The following is a 24,110-nucleotide window of genomic DNA, read 5'->3' on the forward strand; positions in this document are numbered from 1 at the left end:
GATTTACTTTTGTTATTGATATAAGGTAGGATCTAAATTTTCTTTTTTACCATATGGAAAGCCATTGTCCCTGCACCAGCTTTCTACTCTGATTTCTAGTAGCACCTTTCCAACTTTCCATCCTTGTGTGGGTTTGTTTCTGGGTACCATGTAGTTTTAGATACCTCTGCTTTATATTAAATCCAGTCCCCAAAAGCTTCATTTGTGTATTGATTAGAATTACCATCATGTGCTGTGTAATGATGTTTCAGTCAACGACTGACTGCGTATATGACAGTGGTCCCATCAGATTAGTACCATATAGCCTAGGTGTGCAGTAGGCTATATTATCTAGATTTGTGTAAGTACACTCTGTGATGTTCACACAGTGACAGAATCATCTAATGATGCATTTCTTAGAACATATCTCCTTTGTTAAGCAACGCTTGACTGTATATTAAATTTATAGATTAATTTTGGGAAGAAGCTGGATTTTTTCCCCCTGAACATAGGAAATATGGATATTTACTATCCATTAGTCAGGTGTTTTTTTATATCCTTCAATAAAGCTCCACAATTTTCTCCATCTCTTGCACCTGTTTTGTTAAGTTTATTCCCAAATACCTTAGAGTTTTTATAGCTTTTTGAATGTGGTTTATTTTCTTTTATACATTCTAGTTAGTTATTACCATACAGGAGCATGATTGATGTTCTGTGTTCATCTTTTTATTCAGCAACCTTGATGAAATCATCAGTTAGTTCTAGCGGTTTATCTGTTGAATTTTTTCAGAATTTCTGTGTGGAAATCCTACTGTCTGCAAATGATAATTTTGTCCCTTTTTTTTCTAATCCTTATTCTTTTTCTTGTCTTATTGCTTAGATCTCCAATACAATGTCAAAATGAAGCAAGGATGCATAACTTGTCTTATTTCTAATTCTATAGAAATGCATCAGAAGTTCCATCATTAAATATTTTAGGATAGGTTAAAGAATTTCCTTTGACATCCTAGTTTGCCGTTGAAGGTCTCTATTGATGAGAACATTGCCTCAAAACTTAATGGCTTTATACAATAAACATTTATTATCTCATATTTCCTTTGGGTTAGGAATGCAGGAGCAGCTTAGCAGTCTGATATTGACTCAGGATCTTTCAGGAGGTTGTAGTCAAGATGTTGGCTGGGCCTGCTTCCAAAGAGGTTCACTTTCATGCCTGGCAGGGTAGTCCGGGTTGTTGGCAGGAAGTTTCGGTTTCTCACTACTTGGACCTCTCTATAAAGATGTGTGAGCTGACATGGCACTTGCTTTCCCCGGAGTGTTTGATTCTGAGAGTGCTGGGAGAAAGTGTGTTTTATGACTAATCTTGAAATCACACAACATTACTTCCACCATATTCTGCTGGTTAGAAGCAAGTCACTAAGTTCAGCCCATACTCTAGGAGGGAAATTAGGCTCCGCAAAAATTATTTTGTATGTGGATTTTTTTTTTTTTTAGTCTATCTGACCCCACAAAGTTGCATGAGAGCAGGGGCTTCTGTCTGTGTATCTTTACCCTAAACCCTCTCCTGGGAGCCCCAAACTTTTGGATCCAGCAGCTGAAGTTAACATCTCTCCTTGAAGCTATCAAAAGTACCTCTTACTCTACATGTCCAAAATCAAACTTAGGTTTCTTTCCGTCTTCATTCTCTTCCCTTCCAAAAATTGGTCCTCTTTTGCTGGTCCCGTTTCCATGACTGGTATTAGTCTACATCCTGTTGTACAAACCAGGGTTTCTTCCTTTTTCCACCCATCTAATTGTCCTTAAATCCCATTGAGTTATCCCTTAATCTCTTGAATCTGCCCCCTTTTATCCAGCTCCAGCTTCATTTCACATCACGGTTTCCTCTTTTGTCCTCAATGCACTGATCTTTCAGTGTTGGGCTCCTTCCTGCTTTAGAGCCTTTGCTACTCACTGCCCCAGATGCTTTTTTTCCTCCCTAAAATCATGTCTTCTTCAGGGAGGCCTTTTTTACAAGGTCAGATCTCTCTATTACAGATGTTTATAGTGCTATATACCTCCCTTCAAACCAGTCATTGCAATTGGAATATCACATTTATGTGACTATTTGACCAATGCCTGATTTCCTGGAGCCAACTCTAAACTTCATAAGGAAAGGGAGTGTGTATATTTTGTTCACTTTTGTATTCCCTGCCATTTGACACATTCCCTACGTTTACCGAGTTTGTATGTATTAAATTAGTAAGTGAGTGAATACATTTGATTATGATTCTTATTGAGAAATAGAGCAAATGGAATATATAACTAATAAATAAAATAATCTAGGCTCTTTTGACAATATTAGAGGATAACTATCATCTTTTTAAGTCTTTCAGTTTTTCTGGCACAGATTCCAGCTACAAATTAAAGGCATAGATCTATTGAAGGGCCTCATATCTCATGCCTCTGCCTGGTCAGTTAGTAATCCTAGTCTGGATTGTTGAATAAAATTTAGTAATCCTAGGTCTGGGTGCCTGAGTACTGTGTTCTCAGGAGGGGGGACGTAAGCACTGCAGTATACCCCAGAGTCTAAAGCATTAGGTCCAAGAGAGTGAAGCTTCCATTTTCTCCTAAAGGTTCTGTTGAGCCTGAGATTCTTCTTAAATTTGAAATTTCTGGAAAGCCTTGGTTAGAAGTGTGAGGGGTAGGAGAAAATAATTATTTAGCCCTAGAAAATGCTGATCCATCTTTGGAAGAACTTGGCTTATGATGTGTAGGGTAGGATCAGAAGTTTACTGATGTAATTGATTATTGTACTTTGACATTAGTTCTGATTTTGTAACTTGTAAATAAATTAAGTAGTTAAATGCATTTCAAATGGAAGGTTTCAATCTATTGCAGTTGGGACAAAACAAACTCTGAGCTCTTAGTAACTTCCAAGATAAATTCTGGTATGTATCATTTGAGGAAACAGTTTTTCTCCTCCTAAAATTGGCATTATTTCTTTCAAGTATCCCCCTATATTTATCTATTTGTAAGTATATTGGGGTCGAATTTATATATAGTAAAATTCAGCCTTTTAAGTCTAGTTTTCTAAGTGTGGACAGATGGACGTAGTCATATGACCACCACCACAAGCAAGATAGGGAATGTTTTCATTATTACAAATTCCTTCATGCCCCTTTGAGGGCAATCCCCTACTTCCTCCTCAGCCTCTGGCAGCCACTGATCTGATTTCTGTCCCCATAGTTTTGCATTTGCCAGAATGTCATATAAATGCAATTGTATGGTGTGGTATGCAGCCTTTTGTGACTTACTTTCACTTAGCCTGATGCTTTTGAGATTCGTCCATGTTATTGCATGTGTATCAAGAGTTTGTTCTTTCTTATTGCTGGATTGCTGGGTAGTAGTTCACCATATAAATGTACTACAATTTGTTTATCTGTTCACCAGGTGATGGACATTTGGATTGTTCCCAGAGTTTGATGATTGTGATTAAGCTGCTGTAAAGATTTGTGCACAGGTCTTTGTGTAGACATATGCTTTCCTTTCTCTAAAGTAAATAGCTAGGAAGGGGATTGCTGATTCATGTGAGAAGAAACTGCCAAACTGTTTTCCAGATAGGCTATACCATTTTGCATTCCCACTGGCAATATATTGGAGTTCCAGTTGCAGCAATTCCTTCTCAGCACTTGGTATTTTCCTTTTTTCTTTTAGCCATTTATGTCAGTGCATAGTGGTGTTTCATTGTGGTTTTAATTTGCAATTCCCTGATAGCTAATGATGTTGAACATCTTTTCATGTGCTCATTTGCCATCTGCATTGCTTTTGAGGGAAGTGACATTTCAAACCTTTTACCTAATTTATTGGCTTTTTTTTTAACGTTCTTTATATATTCTGGATACAAGTCATTGATCAGATATGTAATCAGTAAATAGTTTTTCTCTCCATCTGTGACTTTTTTATTTTAACAGTGCCTTTTGAAGAGCAGAAACTTTTGATTATGAAGGCCAGTTTATTAATCTTTCGTTTACAATTTGTGGGGGTTTTTTTGTTCTACCTAAAGAATATTTGCCTAACCCAAGATCTCAAAGATTTTTGCCTCTCCTTTGCCTGCTTTTTTTTTAAATTTATTTTTTATTGAGGTTATGATAGTTTACACCATTGTAAAATTTCAGTTGTACATTATTGTCAGTCACTATATAGGTGCGCCCCTTCACCCTTTGTGCCCACCTCCAACCTCCCTTCCCCCTGGTAACTACTAAATAGTTCTCTTTGTTCAGGTGTTTGTTTATCTTCCACATATGAGTAAAATCATACGCTGTTTATCTTTCTCTGTGGGGCTTATTTCGCTTAACGTAATACCCTCAAGGTCCATCCATGTTGTTGCGAATGGGACGATTTTGTCTTTTTTATGGCTGAGTAGTATTCCGTTGTGTATATATAATATATATATATATACACACACCATATCTTCTTTATGCAGTCATCAGTCGATGGGCACTTGAGTTGCTTCTACATCTTGCCAGTTATGAATAGTGCTGCAGTGAATACAGGGGTGCATAAGTCTCTTTGAATTGTTGATTTCAAGTTCTTTGGATAGATAACCAGTAGTGGGGTGGCTGGGTCATTTAGTATTTCAATTTTTAGTTTTTTGAGAAATCTCCATACAGTTTTCCATAGTGGGTGCACCAGTTTGCATTCCCACCAGCAGTATATGAGGGTTGCCTTTTCTACACAACCTCCAACATTTGTTAATTTTTGTCTTGGTTATTTTAGCCATTCTAATGGGTGTAAGGTGGTATCTTAGTGTAGTTTTGATTTGCATTTCCCTGTTGATTAGTGATGTTGAGCATCTTTTCATGTGCCTATTGGCCATCTGTATATATATCTTCTTTGGAGAAATGTCTGTTCATATCCTCTGCTCTTTTTTTTCTTTTAAGTAAGGCTGTCTCTTTTCTTTTCTTTTTTAAAGATTGGCCCCCAGTTAACATCTGTTGCCAATCTTTTTTTTTCTTTTCTTCTTCTCCCCCAACCCCCCCAGTACATAGTTGTATATTCTAGTTGTAGGTCTTTCTAGTTCTGCTGTGTGGGATGCCACCTCAGCATGGCTTGATGAACGGTGCTAGGTCTGCACCCAGGAGCTGAACTAGTGAAACCCTGGGCTGCTGAAGCAGAATGCATGAACTTAACCACTCGGCCACGGGACTGGCCTCTGCCCATTTTTTGATTAGGTTGTTTGATTTTTTGTTGTTGAGTTGTGAGAGTTCTTTATATAGTATGGAGATTAACCCCTGTTGGATAAATGATTTGCAAATATTTTTTCCCAGTTGGTGGGTTGTCTTTTTGTTTTGATCCTGGTTTCCTTTGCCTTGCAGAAGCTCTTTAGTCTGATGAATTCCCACTTGTTTATTGTTTCTTTTGTTTTCCTTGTCCAAGTAGACATGGAATTCAAAAAGATCCCTTTAAGACTAGTGTCAAAGAGTGTACTGCCTATATTTTCTTCTAGAAGTTTTATGGTTTCAGGTCTTACCTTCGAGTCTTTGATCCATTTTGAGTTTATTTTTGTGTACGGCATAAGATAATGGTCTACTTTCATTCTTTTACATATGGCTGTCCAGTTTTCCCAACACCATTTATTGAAGAGACTTTCCTTTCCCCATTGTATGTTCTTAGCTCCTTTGTTGAAGATTAGCTGTCTGTAGATGTGTGGTTTTATTTCTGGGCTTTCAATTCTGTCCTATTGATCTGTGTGTCTGTTTTTGTACCAGTACCACGCTGTTATGATTACTATGGCTTTGTAGTACATTTTGAAGTCAGGACTTGTATGCCTCCAGCTTTGTTCTCTTTTCCCAGGATTGCTTTAGCTTTGCCTGCCTTTTTCCCTAGACCTCCTGCTTCCTCCATACCCGTCTCCTCTCAAACACACACACCCCTACTGCATTTCACTTTCAATTTTAGAATCTAATTGTGCCACCTTGGAAAAATTAAATAGGAGTGGATGCAAAGTTATAAAGATTTACATTTAAGTATTCTGGGCTATAAACATTAAAAAAAATCAGATTTTAGAGAACATAAAACCACATTTGAATTCCAGATATTGCACTAGAAGTCAGACTGTTTGTTTTGCCAGTGGACAAAAGAGGAAGCCTTTCACGTGAAGTACCTCGAAATATAAATTTATATATATTTGGCTTCTCTGGTGAGAACTATTGTTCATGACACTGTGCACTATAATGCTCTTAGTTTTCCCTTCACCCGAGTTACCCTAGTTATTAGTAATTGGTCACCACATGTGACACAATATCAGATACTGAGGAAATATGATTTTGAGGCAAGAACATGACAGTAGTATCCCCAGAGAAATGAGCAGAAATAATATTTTAGATTTATAAGTATCACTTAGTATTTTTTGGGGGGGGCTGCTTTTCAGGTTGCTGTCTAGCAGCCTTGTGAAGGAGGCAAGAACTAGTATATCTTTTTCATAAACTCTCTGGCCTGTCCTGAATTATTCAGGTAAATTTATCTCTGTTGCCTGCCATGGAACGTGCCGTATAAAGTTGCCCTTTATGTATCTGCTATATTGCCCATCAGCCTGGTTCTTCAGAGCATCTGCTCACATGCCTTCAGCATGGGGTGTGTGTGCGAGGTATGTGTTTCCTCCATCCACCTCATCTGAATGCACTTGACTTGTCTCTCTCCTGATCAGCAGTGACACAGGCCTTTGAGCCTGAGTGTTGACTACTTAGTGGGCTGACTCCATGCCTCTCTGAGGTCCCTTAGACTGCTCCAGAGCTCCCTCAGATGACTTCCTTATTTGCCAGAATTGTTTCTAGTTGAACTATCCCAAATGACTACAAATTTGGTGACAGTTCCTCCACTCATTTTTTCAATTGTAACAGATTTGGGGGGAGTGGGGAAGCTGGGAAATGGAAAATAAAGATCAGGGAAACCTATAGAATTTCTGTCAGAGCCAAGACAAGGTCTCAGATCTTATGATACCTTTTCTTTTTCATTATACTTTCCGTAAGTCTGTTTCTGAATGGCTGGTAACTGTAGCATTTTAGAATGGGATTCAGTAGGACAGAGAGACAAGAATTAACCCAATAAACTGCTATAGTACAGGCTATTAGGAGAACTCTTATTAATCCTTGGGCTGTGGGAACTGAATGTGAGTGGTTGAAATGGACTGGGAATCACTGGATTCTTAAGCCCCATGTATTTGATGATAGGAAATAGTAGCTCACTGTTGTTTTAATTTGCATTTTCCTGATTATGATGAATTGAGCACTTTTCCACGTTTACTGGCTATTAGGGTTCCTTTTACGTGTTTTACAAGTATTTTTCTAAGTCTGATTTATAAACTTATTCTTCATAGTAAAGTTTCATATGCATCTTAAATTAATCTTACAATTCAATTTCCAGGTTCTGAATTTTTAACTTAATCTTTTTTCTTTTTTTCTCTATAGGTTATGAACGTGATTTCTGATGAAACTGGATTGGAATAATTTTCATGATCTTTGTATATTTATATATATATATATATTTTAAAATTTTGCATTTGACTTAAAGTGCCATGAGAAAATTTGCATATTGCAAGGTGGTCTTAGCCACCTCCTTGATTTGGGTACTCTTGGATATGTTCCTGCTGCTTTACTTCAGTGAATGCAACAAATGTGATGAAAAAAAGGAGAGAGGGCTTCCTGCTGGGGATGGTGAGTGACATTTCATAGTAATACACCTGTTTTGATAAATATGTCACTGGTTTTTACTAACTAATTTGGATACTATAAAATTTTAACACTTTTAGATTAATAATATCTGGCTTCCTATATATGATCATATTTCCAACAATTCTCCAGTGGGTTCTTCCAACAGTTAAAAGTATTAAAGTATCATGCATAGAATTGCTAAATTCAATTTTTGTGTTCAATGTTAAATGTAGTTAGTTTTCTGGAAGTTATGTTACCAAATAATGTAGGGAATCTCATAGTTGGAACTATCAAACTTGTACAGAAGATTAGTCTAATGCATTAATGCTGAGTGGAGCATTAAAATCACGTTATCAGGTATCAAAAGAGATTTCTCTTGCCTTCCTATCTCAGTCCTAACGTAAGAAGTCCTTCTAGGTAGATAGGATCTGGAGAGTTCTTTTAGTCAATGCTGTAGATAGCTCCAGTTAACACTTTTAGAGAGGGCTTTTGAAAAGATCAGGCTATGGGATAGGAGCTACAGTGAGAACATTGCAGTATTTGGTATGGAAAAGAAAGGAAACACAAATATGAAGGTCCTGGGTTAGAAGTACTGGCATTTTTGGCAGAGGACACCTGAAAAAGTCAATTTTAAGCTCCTTATGTTTCAACCAACAAACAAATGCTGCCTTTTGTTTTTTTTAACATAATGAAAATGATTTTGCATTGAAAGTCAGTAATTCAGCTGTTCTGGGCTCTAATTTCTCTGTGATTAGTTATAGAATATCTGGCTATACAGTAATTCTGTTTTTTAGGAATTATATGTAAATGATTACTGTTTTAACATGTTTTATTTGATTATATAGCCGCTTTTAATATTTTGCACTTTTTTAATGAGGGCACCTAGTCCCCTAAAATTTATGATCTAAAAATTATTTGTATCGGTAACTTGTGCCTACTTACTGTAATTTTTGTAGATGGGATTATATAACCAGTTCTGTTTATTTCTTCTTGGGAAATTTGCCAAAAATTAAGCTCAGTTGCTAGCACTGGACTCTAGTAATACATGGGCTACCCCTAACTTTTAAATTTTCACTTTCCCCGTAAGTTTTAATAAGATATATTTTTATTCAAAGTCAGCCTATGAATTTGCTGACTTTCCTGGTTTCTTTATGGCCCTGCTGTATAGTAACAAAATGCTGCCTCCTTAACTGTTGTTAGATTTATAACTCAGTCTTCATTTAAATCAAAGGGCAGGTATTACCATTCACCAGTAAGAAACCAGGATATTCTTTTCCTTAATAGAACAGATTAACTTTCCCTTCACTCCACCTTAATTCATTGCCATTTATAGTGGGAGCTCATGGTGTTCTATCTTAAATGCAAAGGTATGAAAGTAAGAAAGACTAGGACCTGTGTTGTTTAAACTCTGACATGTGCTGGGCAATGTACTGGGTGCTGGTGATAGACAGTTCAACAACAATACTGACATAATAAGTAGCATACTAGAGATGTGCATAAGAGCAGAAAGGAAGGAATGCCTTGGGGCATCTGAGAAGGTGCAGTAAGGAAATAATGCTCAAGTTGAGTAGTATCGGGGTGAGCAGATATTTGTTAGGTTTGATGGGTGAGGGGAACACCTTCCAAGCAAGGAAAGAAGCATGTGCAAAATAAGCAAGTGAAAGAACAGAGTTGATGGGTAGGAGAATTTGAGGAAAGAACAGGGGATGGAGCTTGGGAGAGGCTATATCACAGAAAGCCTTTTATGACATGCCAAGGGTTTTGGACTGTATCCTGTAGGCAGTGGCATGCCACCGAAGGATTTTAAACAAGGGAGGAATAAGTAACCTGATGGGATCTGGACTTTCAGAAGAAAGTTTGGTGGTCATGTGGCTAGCATACTGGCAGAGAATGAGATAGCAGAGACCAATGGTGAGGCTGTTGTGAAAGATTGGAGAAGTTCTTGGGGCATACACTAAAATGACACTGAAGGAGGAGAGGAAGTATGTGAGAAGTATAGAAATAGTGAAATTTACATAATGAGGGGAGCCACTGAATGTAGGTAATAAGAGAAAGAGGGAAGTCTAAGATGACTCTTAGGTCTCCCTGTTTGGATGAATTTATATGTGATAGAGCCTCAGAGGTAGAGCAGCTTTGATGAGAAAGTGGATGGATGAGCTGGGTTTGGAATATTTAACTTTGAGGTGATAATAGAGATTTTCTGCAGTAGAGAGTGGTTGGGGTGGAGCACACAGGTGGTAGTTTGAGCCTTGTCTGTACATGAGACTGTACCAGAAGCATGTGTAGAGTTAGAAGAGACAGATCCAGTGTTGGAGAGCTTCATGGAGGGTCAGTAAAGTAAAGCAAGTCAGAGTAGAAGCCAGAGGAATGGGGTCATTGAAACCCAGGAGTGATGTTTGTTAGAGATATTACCTGAGATGAAGCTGAGGTATTTCTGATATGTTTGGTAACCCGGGTTTCTTGTGATCCTAGCAAGTGCATTTCAGTGCCAGCAGATGTGATACACCAGTGAAGTAATCAAGATATGTAGCTTATTCTTTTAGGCAGCTTTGACATGAAGACAAAGAGGTAGTACAGTACTTAAAAAAAAGGAATGGAGCTAAAGTTAGTTTTCTCCATATGTATGTATTTTTTATGTATGTTGAGGGAGAGGTTTAAAATATAAGAGAAAGAAGTAATACTTGAAAGAGCAAATTCTCAGCAGATTAGAGTATCAAAACTGTAAAAAAAGGATTATCCTTGAAGAAGATTCTCAGGTTAATATAGTTTTGAAAACTACTAGTGGAATGAGCATCAAAGAAAAGGAGTAGCTTTTATACAAAGTACAGAAGTACAAAGTAAAGGAGAAATGGTCTGGAAGTCACAACATGGAGCTATGAGATAGCGTCATTACCTCCTGAGAAAAGGAGAAAAACAGTTCTCCCAGAAAAGGTTGTGAGGTTAGTGGGCTCTTGGAGAGAGCCAGATTTGAGTTAAGTCTGGTAGATGGGGCCTCTGTGTTGAGGAGATAAGACGAGGAAGAAGTTTTGTAATGGCCTGGGAGTATCAGGGTGTTTAGTGGGACAGACTGAGAAGGAAGTCAGCAGAGAAAGAATGAGAGAACCACTGAGCAGTAAGTCAGAAGGTGAGTAAATAGCTGAAGAGGGAGAGGGTTCGAGAGGCCCACAGACAGGGCCTTAGAGCATCTGTTTTTAAACTGTGTTCCATGTAGCCTTAAGGGATTGAAGGCAAAGAGGGGGGAAACGAGTTGGGGAAGGGGGACAGTTGATACTAAGCAAGAACAGTTTGAAAAATCTTCTCTGTTGTGACATTTCAGTGCAGTGGGAGCTGAGAAGTCCCAAGTAGCGTCAGAGCCCTGAAGTTGTTAAGGTTCTCAACAGAAGGCTGATGAAGACTTACTGTGGTGCCTCTGAAGAGATCTTTTACTAAAGTTTTTGAGAGAGGGTAGATAGATAATGACACCAAGGATGTGGACTTTCTTAGTGGAATTAGCTAGTAGACTCAGTGACCTAGAAGAATGTAGGTCTCTTTTGATAGAACACATAAGGTCTCCAGGATCTTTGTTTTCTGTGGCATTTGAAAAACCAAAACAAGACCAAAAAGCAAAAAAACAATAAGCAGATATGACACTCCAGAGTAATTGTTTTCAGTATTATAAGGATCTCATTTCTGAACATTCTTTGAACTGCTTTACAGTGCCAATTTGGTGAGATTTACCAAATTCTGTTCTTTATATTGTGGATAAGGTGTCCTATTTTTAAGTAGAATGGATTATTTTTATGATAATGCTGAAGGCCTCTTATAAGATTGTCATTGATATACTTAACAGTTTTCTAGGATTCTTACCTTTACTTATTAGTTGTCTACTTCAAGTAACAGTGGGCCAGTCTTCAGTGATTACGGAGGGTTGGTTTTGTTTGGTTTTGTTTTCCTGAGCAGTTCTCTTGCATAGTTTTATACTTATATTTTATATCCCAGGCTATCTGAGAATAGCAAAATTCTTCTGTTGCTAGAGAATTAGATTGGGCTCCTCTTGAAAAAACAAGGTTTGCGTGGGTTATGTCCTTGGAATATTTTTGCTACTCTTCTGCTTTTCAGAATTAGCTAATTTATTCAGTTTATGAGTTTGGATGTTGCATAGAATATTCAGTATTTTTACAGATGCAGTTTCAAGTAGGAATTGATCCTTTATGCCAGTGCTGTACTTGATATTCAGATCTTTAAATGCTGATTCAACTTTTCACGTGCTTATGATAGAATTATTTCAGCTGTCGAACATTAGGAAACCTTTCAGGAACATAGTTTATAGAAGAAACTTGAGATGATTAAAAACTTAAGAATATTATTACTTAAGGCTTTCAGAAACTTTATTACAAATTTTTTATGTGTTTAGAGTTTTATATACTGAACACATTACAAATAAATTGAACATAAAATTGGAAAGGAGGGTTGAAACTTAGAAGAATGTTGAGGTGGCAGAGAGTTATCAGAGAATTTTGTTATATATAATATTTTAATCTTAAAAATCAGGTAATTTTCTGTGTTTCATATCTTGCATACTTTTGTTTATAGAATACTTATTAATTTATATACCACTAAGAAAGCAAAAACATTACAGTTAGCATTATAAGCCACATCCCAATTTCAGAGATCTTAAAAATAAGGAAAAAAATATTTTGGAATAGGTGAAACATAGTGCATAAAAATGGTAAAGATGGGGCCGGCCCCTGGCCAAGTAGTTAAGTTCTCGTGCTCCACTTCAGGGACCCAGGGTTCCACTGATTTGGATCCTAGGTGCAGACATGACACCGCTCATCAGGCCATGCTGAGGTGGCATCCCACATAGCAGAACTAGAAGGACCTACAATGAGAATTTACAGCTATGTACTGGGGGGCTTTGGGGAGAAGAAGAAGAAGAAGAAAAGATTAGCAACAGATGTTAGCTCATGCACCAGTCTTTACCAAAAAAAACCCAGTAGAGTTGATAATTATGTGATTAGAAAATCATTTGGGAGAAATGATTTTAGCTGTTTATTAGCATTTTTCCCCCAAAAGGGTATCAGATAACTTTATTCTTCTTATTCTGCTTCCATGAGAAAAATACAAATTAGAAATTTGTGAGGTTTATTAAAGTACATTCAAAGGTATGTTGTGTGGTTTGTATATGTCAGTCTTATTTGGCGGCATTCAGAGTAAACCTGTAGTTTTCTTGGTAATTAAGTTTTCTAAAACAGGAATTTCCCTACATTGTCATGTAAATGAAGTTTAACTGAAGTATTTAATAAAATTGATTTCCTCTCACATAATACTTTGGAATAACTCCTTAATCACTCCCTTGTCAAAGTTGATTTGATTCTTAGAAATGATCTGCATGTAAAATTGTATGCCAAGAAAACTTTTTTTCAGTTCAGGAAATGATGATATCCAAACCCGGTTTCAGTTGCTTTCAAACAAAAATGTCACTGAACTCACTTTTAATTTACATAAAAGACTAGTAAGCAGAGTACGTGGAAAGTTAATGCTTACCATCTTTTTGGTTAGTTGCTTTTTAATACTGCAAGTGCATTAGTAAAAATATTCACTGACCGCATGCATTTTATCCTGGCCTCTTTGCCAAAGAAAATTAATTTATTAATCCATTTGATTCTTTAGGATGTTACAATTTCTAAATTAGAGTATCGTGGTGAATTCTGTAAGTCATGCAGTAGATAACTTTTGGTTAATAGGAACTTTAAATGTGGCTCTGAAATCTCATGTGTACCAGTAGGTTAAAGTATATAATATGGGCTCTATACTATTCAGATTATTAATAAGTACCACGTGATCAAATGTGTAAAATATTGCAGCAGCAGGATTGTATACATTCTACAGTTTTGCCTGATTCTTTAAGATCTCAAGGCCAGAGTTTTACTTCACAATGATAAGGCAAGATTTTAACTTTCGGGTCATATAGTCTCTTATTTTATAAGCTTTATAAACTTCATTGTTTATACTTACTAGTTCTTATAGTAATAATTTCTTGAGTCCTCTTTCATGCTTCCCCAGCACCATGGAAAATTTCAAACATAAAAGTAAAGAAAATAGAAAATTGAACTCCCATATACCCATCATCTGGCTTCAGCAGTTGTGAACTCAAAGCTAGTCTGTGGCATAGATATCTCTTTCTCTTTGTCTCCTCCACTCCCCTAGTTTTGGTTGTTATTGAAGAAGAAATTGGCTTGTTTCCCTTTTCAGTTTCCCTTAGTCAGGATTTGCATCCCTTTAATGTTTTTATAGAGGTTCTGTCCTCTATATTTCCTGTGAATTGGTAGGTAGGTCCAAAGGCTTGATCAGATTCAGGATCTCCTCCACCCTCCCACACCCCACTCTGCCTGCAAAAATATTGTTATAGATGGTGTTCTGTATAACTTAATATTTTTAATTAAAAAATTGAGAAGAATGAAATTGTTTCCATTTTAACTTTTCTCCAAAGCATCATCTTATACTAAAATAAGGCACAGATAACTGAAGGATATTTATAATCACGGTCACTAGATGTCTCCCACCTACTCTTTATGTTATCTATGCCATACACAAAAAATAATTGTCACCTCCAGAACTCTGCTCCTTTCTGTTGACCCCTCAACATCCCAATCTCCAAGTCTGTTGATTGTTGTTTATTTTCAGAGACAAGTAAGTAAGTAGAATTGACTCTAAGAGTTTTATAATTTATAATTTTTAAAGTTTTAAAAGCTAATATAAGCGTTAGACTTCTGTACTTGTATCATAGTTTTTATTACACTTGTCATTGAGAATTTTTGCCGTTGAGTTTTAAAAAAATTTTGTCAACCTTTTATATTTAAAGAGCTTCCTTGCTTGGCAAACATTGGTCAGGGTTTGTTTTTAAAAACTGTATTACATGAGTTTCCTATAATTTTTAAAGTTATTTTGTAATATTTTAATGTCCCTCCTAAAGTCACAGTTTATTCTGAGAACCGGGAAAGTTATTCTACGCCATTTTTTCCTTGAGGGTTCTCAAAAATAGATTTTTATATTCTAGACAGAGTTGTTGAAGACACAGGGAATAATTTCCTGTTCTGCAGCTCTGGTGTTCGTAGGTTGCTCTGTACTACTGTCTGAAACAGTCGCCCTGCAGGTCAGCTTTACCAGCCAGTGCTGTTCTCGGGCAGCTGCAGCCTGGTGAGGAGGGACGGTTTGTCTGCTGCCTTGGAGTCTTCATTGTTGTGCAGAGATTTTTGGGGATGCCTAAAAAACAAACTGCAGGAGAATAAAACTTTGAGCTTTAAAAATAAACAAGTAATGTATAAAACAGATTTTTTTCATCCTATTCTTGTCTTCACCTCATTCTCTACTCATCCCTTTTAGGTGGGAAGTTTAACACATTTTGTTTCAAATTTAATATATCCTAGAACCTGTTTTTCTTGGAACGCTTTTTCACATCTCAAAAGCATGTAACAAGGAACAAGATTTGGGAATTGCTGATCTGGAATGTTACTCTTTTTATGTATATATTGAGAGATAACATTACTTCTGATTAGAATTATCTTTCATGATGCTCCACCTTGCATAATGCTTATTATAATGTCTACTATTATCAGTTCTAGGATTTTGTTTTGACTTACTTTGAATAGCACTTTTATTCACATATTAATTCAGCATATAGTTATAAAACTCCTATAAAACACCATGCTAAACTCCAGAGAAGGTACATGAATGAATGAAAAAAACCCAGCTAAAAAGAGATCGTAATCTGGTGGGGGGAGTCATAAAACAGGTTTGACAATCATAATGATAAGAGATAGCAATTGATTAGAGACATAGGGCCCTGATGATATGATGCGGTAGTCAGGAGTAGTAAATGATCATTATAGAGAGATTCAGAAAAACTACAGGGAAGAGGAGCCATTTTAGCTGGGCCTTGAAAGACAAATAGGGCTTCAGTATTGCAGAAATAGAAGTGGGAAGGAGTCTCCAAGGGAGGGGACCCGTGTGAGCAAAGGCACCAAAGCAGGAAAACAGGAGGTACATTTGGACAAAAGTAGTAGGTTGCAATTTGACTAAAGGATGAAGAACTGTGGAGTGGGAAGTGGAGGGCCAAGCAGGTGGTAGGTTTGGAAAGTTAGATTAAATTCCCTATTAAAGAGATTGGACTCTAGGAGACTATGGGGTTGACACAATGAAAGCTATGCTTTAGGGAGGTTAATGTGGTATCACTATTTCAGATGGGAGTGCCAAGGCTACGCAGTGATTCAGGTGAGTGGTGCAAGGTGAGGAGGTCTTGAGTCAGGACACTGGTGTGGAAGTGGAGGACAGGGGAGCCCCTAGGAGGTATTACACACTGGGAGAGGATGGCTCAGAAATGGCTCTGGTTGTTGAGGGCACAGTTTAAACTCAAATGTTATTAAACAGAAACATAAATCAATTGTTATAAAATCAATGTTAGTTAAGTTTCCTCCTTATTCTTAGTTCTAGAGCCAGTACAAAAGCCTCATGAAGGTCCTGGAGAAATGGGGAAACCAGTCGTCATTCCTAAAGAGGATCAAGAAAAGATGAAAGAGATGTTTAAAATCAATCAGTTCAATTTAATGGCGAGTGAGATGATTGCACTCAACAGATCTTTACCAGATGTTAGGTTAGAGGGGTAAGTACCTACTGTGGTCTTGATAGTATTTAATTTGAATGAAAAGTATGTTCTGAATTCCCAATAAATTGCACTTGAGTGTTGACTGTTCTTAAAGTGAGTGTTATATCACTAAGTTACTGTTTTCCCCACTTAAAAAATAATTAAATGCTGATAAAATAATACCTCAAGTTACTATGTTAATTAGGACTATATATTTTCAGTTTTGGAAAATAATTGTTTATCTTAATAGATTAGTAGGAGATTTTAAACTGCATTATTACCAAAACATTCATATAGTCAACTTTTTTAAAAAGATTCAGGTTGTGTGTAACTTAAAATAGTGAAGTATACAGTCCTAAGTGTACAGATTACTGAATTTTTACATATGTATATACCTGTCTAACCATCATCCAAGTCAATTTGTAAAACATTTCCATCACCTCTGAAAGTTCTATGTTCCTTTCCTGCAATACTCTCACCCCAGAGGCAGCCGTTGTTTTGACCTCTCTAAACATGGATGAGTTTTGTCTTTTGGGGAACTTTTTATAAATAGATCTGTATAGAATATATTCTTTTGTGTCTGTGAGATCCATATTGTTGCATATATCAGAAGTTTATTCTTTTCCATTGCAATGTGATGGTTTGTTATGTGAATATACTATAGTTTATTTACACATTGATAGACATTTGGGTTGTTTTCACTTTTTGACTTTTATGAATAAAGCTGTTGTGACATTCTTGTGCATGTCTTTTGGAGGACTTAAGCTCTCATTTCTATTTGGCATGTATTGGGGAAAGGAATAAGGTATACATTTCCATAGCTTTAGCATGTGCTGCCAAACATTTTTCAAAGATGGTTGTGTCGGTTTACACTCCTACCAGTAATGTAAGAGGCCCAGTTGCTCCATATGAAGAAGAGAATACAAGGTATCTAGACTAGAGGACATAAGGCCCAGTTAAAAGCAAGGGAACTGTACAGAAAACAGGTGGATTAAGTGAGCATATATATTCTGGCTGCTGAGACCCTCTTGCCACCTTGCCTTCTGTGACTTCCATTAATGCCAGCAGCCAGGCCTTCCCCCTCGAGGCAAGAGATTGGAGGATCTTTTTCAACAGAATTGGACTAGCCCTAGAGGAAAAAAACCTACACACGCTGACATTGGAGATTAACCAGTTTAATGGCACAGCCTGATCACCCCAATGGAAACTCAGAGTCAGTAAGCCTCACTCATATATTCAGAGCTTATAGTCAGCTTTTTGGTCTTCCGTTTTTAATAAACAGATAACCAAGGAATGCTAAATTTCACAGGAAGCCCTCAAACATGAAAAGTACAATCCAAAGCTATAAGCAACTTGGAGAAAGCAAAGACTATTTTCAAAGAGAAGAAAACTTAAAAAAGAAATAGTGATTCAAGTGAATAAGAAAGCATATTACAACCATAAAACAAGAATAGGACACTGTTCAAAAGCTAGACTGAGAGAACCAAAAAGAGCTTTTGGGAATATTAAAAAAAAACACAAAAACTCAATAGCAGGTTGGGAGGAAATCTTTCATGAAAATGGACCAAAGAGATTTACAATAGTAAATGCATATGAAAGTCATGTGACAGTCAAGGAGGAACCAGTATTTGATTAATAGGAGTCTCAAAGAGAACAACAAAAAAAGCAAGGAGTGGGGAGAAGGGAAGAGGAGAAAATTTATCCACAAAGTTTTCCAGAACTGGACTATACAGGTTTGGATTGAAAGAGGCTACCAAGTTGTCAGGACATAGATGAAAATAGACTGCACTTCCAAGGCATCATGAATTTCAGAACACTGGGGATCCTTCCCCCCAAAAGCCCTCTTATAGGTTTCTCTGGAGAAGAAAGCAGGTCACAATTGAAGGATTATTAACCAGAATGTCTTCAAACTTCTCAGCAGCAACGCTGGAAGCAAAGGAGCAAAATTCTAAAGGAAAATAATTTGCAACCAAAATTCTGTATCCATCTAAACTCACAATTGAAGGCACGGGTTAAATAAGGACATTTTTGGCAATACGAGTTCTCAAAACATTGAACTGTCACACGTCCTTTCTTGAGAAGTTGCTGGATTGTGCTCTCCACCAAATGAGGACTTAAGCCAAGCAAATGAAGGACACAGGATGTAGCAGACAGGAGATCCGACATGTGAGAGATGATGGGAATCTCCGGAAGAGGGTGAAGGGACAGCCCTGGATGAGAGTTGTGCAGGCAGAGAAGCACCAACCAAGACAGGAGCAGGTCAGAAAATGCACAGTAGGAGACACTTCAGGAAGATGTCGTTGAAGTCATAACCTGATAGAGCTGAACGTTTTCAGAAGAAATTTAGACAATTGGTGGAGAGTTTGAGATTGAATTAGTAATAAGTACACAGAAAACCACTGCAAGAAAAAAAAATTAAGTAGTCATTAGCTCCAGGGAAAACTTTAAAAAGTTGTTCAGAGAAAGCAAAAGTAATTATAGTTTACTACATAGCACAACTCTGAATAAGTCATAATAAAGTAACCATTGAATATTGTGCACATAAAAATTAAACGGGATGGAGAGTATCTGTTCATACAGCAAATTGGTTAAATGGAGATCAGTCAAGACAGACTTCATTGTAATCTTAGGTTTTCATGAACTGTATACTTTCTTGAACAATTTAAGAAGTATTGAAGAAAGCTAGATTCTTCAGAGAAGTCTACAGTTAAAATTCTAATGATGTTCGTGTTAGAAAGAACCTTAACTATTACTGTTTCTAGTAGAGTTATTTTTGTAATTTTAGTAATTTCCTAAGTACATCACCTCTCTCAACACACTTTATTGTGTTGATGTTTTTTAATGTTTTGCATGGTTCTTTAAGATACTTTTGTTACTGAGTAGCTTCCAAGTGTATCATAAGTCACCAGTATTTGGACAGTGAACAACTTCATGATAAATGGTGTGATACATATGCTTGTGCGCTGCATTTTGGGCTTGCTGAGGAATCCTGCTTCAAGCAAGCAATATGTAGTCCTCTGGTTAGCCACTGGGTCTTTGTGGGACAGAGCTGCTTAGAGGGTCACATAAAGTCACTACTACTACTGGCTAGCCTTTTTATACCTTCTTGCTCTGTCTCTGTGCTGGTATCCTTTTTTAAAAGAAAGTTTAAGAAACCTTTTTATTATGGAAAATTTCAGATATATACAAAAATAGAGATAATAGTATAATCAACCCTCATGTATTCATCACCTTGCTTCAACAATTCTTAATAGTCCTTAATGGTTTTATCCTCTAAGACGTCCCCCAACAGTCTGTCTCCTGGTATTTATACCTCTGTAGTCTCTTCCTCTGTTGTGCTAGAATTGGGCTCTATGAGCAGTAGAACACAGTACAAATGATGGACTGTCACTTTCAGGGTTGGGTTATAAAATACACTGTGGTTTCCAATTTGGTCTTTCCCTCTCACTTGGATCAGTGGAGTAGATCTCACAGAAGTGGCCCTGTGGAGAAGCCCACATGGTTTGTGGCTTTTTGTGATCACCCAGATCAGTGAGATTAGAAGCAGATCCCCCAGCCCCAGGCAAAGACATATTTGCAAATATTATAATATGTATCTCTGAAAGATAAGGACTCATATAAAAAAGAAAAATCATGATACCATTTTCATACCTAAAAATATATTAATAGGGGCTAGCCCTGTGGCCTACTGATTAAAGTTCCATGTGCTCCACTTAGGCAGCCTGGGTTCGCGGGTTCAGATTCTGGGCACAGGCCTACACCACTTGTCAGACATGCTGTGGTGGCAACCCACATACAAAATAAAGATTGGCATAGATGTTAGCTGAGGGCTAATTTTCCTCAAGCAAATAAAGAGGAAGATTGGCAGCAGATGTTAGCTCAGGGCGAATCTTCATCAGCAAAACAAATATATATGTTAATAGTGATTCCTTAATAACATGAACTACCCAGTTAGTATTCAAGTTTCTGTAGTTATGTCATATATTTTTCTTTTTTTTTCTTTTTTTTAAGACAGAGTCTGTTTTGGTGTTTTTTTAAAGATTTTATTTTTCCTTTTTCTCCCAAAGCCTCCTGGTACATAGTTGTGTACTTTTAGTTGTGGTTCCTTCTAGTTGTGTATTTTTCTTTTTTTATAGTGTTTGTATTAGGATCCAAATAAGGGCCACACATTGCAACTGGTGGATACCAGTCTCTTTTAGTTTGTACATTCCCTCTCCATCTTCTTTTTTCCCTTACAGTTTATTATTTGAAGACCAGGTAGAATGTCTTATATCTTTCCTCAGCCTGTATTTTGCTGACTGTATCATTGTGGTATCGTTGATTGTGTTTCTCTGTTCTGTTTCTTTCCTGTGGGTTGGTAGGTTAAAGGCACTTTGTACCAGTATTCTTGAAATCAAGTAAATTGTGTGCTTGTGGTAGTAAAGGTGTGAAATCTGGTCAGTCGTGTGCGTCATCATTGGATAGGTCTGTTATATGTCCCGTCTGTCTGTCTTCTCATACTGGAACTCCCGTTAGCCAGGCTTTGAACTGCTTGCATTGATTCTCTTAGTCTCTTATGTTTTTCTGCTTTCTTGTCTTTTTGTTCTACTTGCAGGGAGAAATCCTAGACTACCTTTCAGCTATTCTCTTTTAATTAAATTTTTTATTACTGAGTCTTTGTCATTGTGTTCTGACTTTTTAAAAACATAGACACAAAACCCTGCAATTTACCTTCTATAAAGAACATGTAAATATTTGTGAGATATTTAATATAAGAGTAGCATTTTAATCTTTCTAGTTTTTAAAGTAATTTTAACTTCACTTTAAAAAAGAAAAATCAGTCCCATGAGGCAGGCTGCTGTTATACTGCCTCAGAGAGATGGCCATAGCCCAGGACAATTGAATCAGGTTTGAATACAGGTCCTCTGACTCTTAGTTCCCTTCTTTCTCTACCTAATTGCTGAAAGTTATTTTTTTCTCATTTTCTTAAGTATTCCCCCCCTTTTTTTTTGTAAGGAAGATTGGCCCTGAGCTACTATCTGTTGCCAATCTTCTTCCTTTTGCTTGAGACAGATTGTCACAGAGCTAACATCTGTGCCAGTCTTCCTCTACTTTATGTGGGGTGCTGCCACAGCATGGCTTGACAGGCAGTGCTAGGTCTGCGCCTGGGATCCAGACCTGCGAACCCCGGGTTGCAGAAGCAGAGCACTTGAACTTAACCACTATGCCACCAGGCCAGCTCCTCTTAACTATTCCTTTTATTGATAGATTAAATTCTGAAACATTAAAATCATATATTTAGTAGAATTCTATTTATTTTCTCATATCAGATAAGCTTCTCTAGATGATTTTGATGAACTCATGGAAGTTGCTCTGCTTATAGTTTTTGAGACTCATGGTTTTATATTTTTCATGGGCTTTTAGTAACTTTGATGTTATTCTGTAAATAGTAATTGGTAGTTCTAAGACTAATATGTACTTTTTTCAATTAGATAAAATTTTGTAAACAAAATATTCTAACATAAATATTACTTTTTTTGTATTTATCTTTTTATGGTTTGGGTTTTACTTCCTTCATGAAATATAAATTTTTCTGTTATATAAATTTAGTGAATTTTCTGATCGTTTTGTTTTCTTCATTGCATCAAAGACATGATAATTTGTAGTTTAAAAACATGCTTTAAAATATTTATCTTGAAGTATTTTTTATTTTGCATTTTCCATCTTATACTAGTGATTTCTCAAAATTTTTTCCCTTGAAAATGTAGCCTTCTCTTTCCTTGTTTTAGCCATTAATATTTTGAACAAAATGGTCTAAACATTCAGAATGCTATAGGAGATAACAAACCTTTGTACCAACCACCAGCTTTATTGAATCTTAATAAGTTGCCATAATTTCTTTGTATTTTGTTTTTAGCAATTAAATTTTACAGCTGCAGTTGAAGCCATTTGTCTACCCCTCCCCAGTCTGTTCCACTCCTCTTTAACCATAGGTCTGACTTTTGCATTTAAAACTGTGCATGTTTTAAAAGTACTTCGTCAGATCTATATATATAAATGATATATAGTATAGTGTCATATTTTCAACTTAACAAATGCTGGTATTGCATATGCACATATCCTTCTTCAACTTGTTAAAATTTTTTTTTGTTCAAGTGTTGATTTTGAGATTTATCCATGTCAATACATGTAATTCTAGGTCATTCATTTTAACTGCTTTGTAAAAGTACATTGTATGAATATACCATAATTTATCTATTGTTCTTTTACTTTATATGTATATATTTTATAGTTACAAAGTGTCTGTAAACATGCTTTTTAAACAAACATATTCTTTTGTACAGATGTAACAGTTTTCTGTAGAACAGTGCTTTTCAAATTGCAGGTCATGACACTTTAGTCAAATGACTCATGAAATCAATTTAGTGAGTACCTATCAGCATTTGAATTAGTGAAATAGAATAGAAGATATCAAAGTATGTCTTATGTAGTAAAAGGGTTTTGTTTGTTTCTTTTTTGTTCTTTGTTTTTTTATTTTTTTTGGTGAGGAAGAATGGCCCTGGGCTAACATCAGTTGCCAATCTTCCTCTTTTTGCTTAAGGAAGATTGTCCCTGAGCTAACACCTGTGCCAGTCTTCCTCTATTTTATATGTGAGATGCCGCCACAGCATAGCTTGATGAGCAGTGTGTAGGTCCATACCTAAGATCTGAACCTGCATACCCCAGGCTGCCGAAGCAGAGTGCACAAACTTAAGCACTATGCTACTGGGTCAGCCCCATAAAAGTATTTTTTTCATTAATCATTGATTCAGTATGTATGTGCTAGATTAACATAAAATATATTTGTTACCATGGGTTATGGTAAAAAATGTATGACCATAGATGCGAAATTATTACTCTGAGAGATATGTGCTTTTTAAAATTTCATTCAGTTTTTTAAAAAATTGCTCCCACAGTGGTTTTACCAATTTATACTCTCCAGCTACAGTGGATGAGAGACTACATTTCCCTGCATATTCATGCAGAGAATAATAGGGGCACAAGTGAGCTATAATAGTGTCATGGACTAGCCTGGCACAGGTGAAGAAGTTTTCAAATTCTGATTTCCTTTTTAAGATGGAGCCATCAGAATGCTGATGGGTTGGATGTGGAGTAAAAGAGAAAAGGAGGAGTTAAGAATTCAGGCCTGAGCAGCTCTCTGAATAATAGTGATACTTGCCAAGATGGAAAGAAGAGGAAAGTAGAAATACGGGGATAGAAATCAAGATTTCTTAGCACATATTTATAAAATCCTGGAGGCCAAGGGAGAGGTTGAAGCTGGAGTCAACAAGGGACAAGAGAATTTAAAGACATGAGGCTGGTGAGACAGCCTTGGGAGTGAAGGAGATGAAAAAGAGGTTAGGTGACTGACATTCCAGCCTTTGGAGATTGAGAAGAGGAGGAAGATCTAGCACGAAGCTGAGAAAAAGTGAAGTAAGAGGGAAAAAGTGTAGAGTGCCTAAGAAGCCAAGCAAATGTTTCAAGAAGGAAGAGGTCATCTATGTTAAACATTAGTGATAGGAAAGTAAAGTGAGGTCTCTAAATTGACCAGTGGATTTCAGTGTGCGGAGGTTGTTGGAACTTGGACAAAATTGTTTCTGTGGAGTGATAGGAATGAGACCTTGACTTGAAAGTGGAAGTCTTCTCCATTCTTTTTATAATGGTGGCCTTGGTGACCTGGACCAACTCTGAGTGGAGGACACCTAGAGAGCTATAAAAAATATAAAAATTATCTGCTTGAAAACATCCAGAAGTTAAATGGCAGTAAAGAATTACAGAGCCAAAATATGGGAGAAGATGGAAAC

At 36.7% G+C, this 24,110-nt stretch overlaps 1 protein-coding gene across 3 annotated transcripts in view; it reads left to right on the top strand.

The window, feature by feature from the left end:
• The window catches only part of GALNT1 (polypeptide N-acetylgalactosaminyltransferase 1), a 135,521-nt gene that overhangs the window by 53,983 nt on the left and 57,428 nt on the right, over positions 1–24,110 (top strand). For all 3 annotated transcript variants that reach the window (XM_070629907.1, XM_070629905.1, XM_070629906.1), the window contains 2 exons: positions 7,422–7,667; positions 16,131–16,305. In XM_070629907.1, coding sequence (XP_070486008.1) covers positions 7,529–7,667; positions 16,131–16,305 — 314 coding nt within the window. In that variant the 5' untranslated portion in view covers positions 7,422–7,528. The remainder of the gene's footprint in view (positions 1–7,421; positions 7,668–16,130; positions 16,306–24,110) is intronic.

Source organism: Equus przewalskii, chromosome 7, assembly GCF_037783145.1.
Source record: "Equus przewalskii isolate Varuska chromosome 7, EquPr2, whole genome shotgun sequence".
Taxonomy (NCBI): domain Eukaryota; kingdom Metazoa; phylum Chordata; class Mammalia; order Perissodactyla; family Equidae; genus Equus; species Equus przewalskii.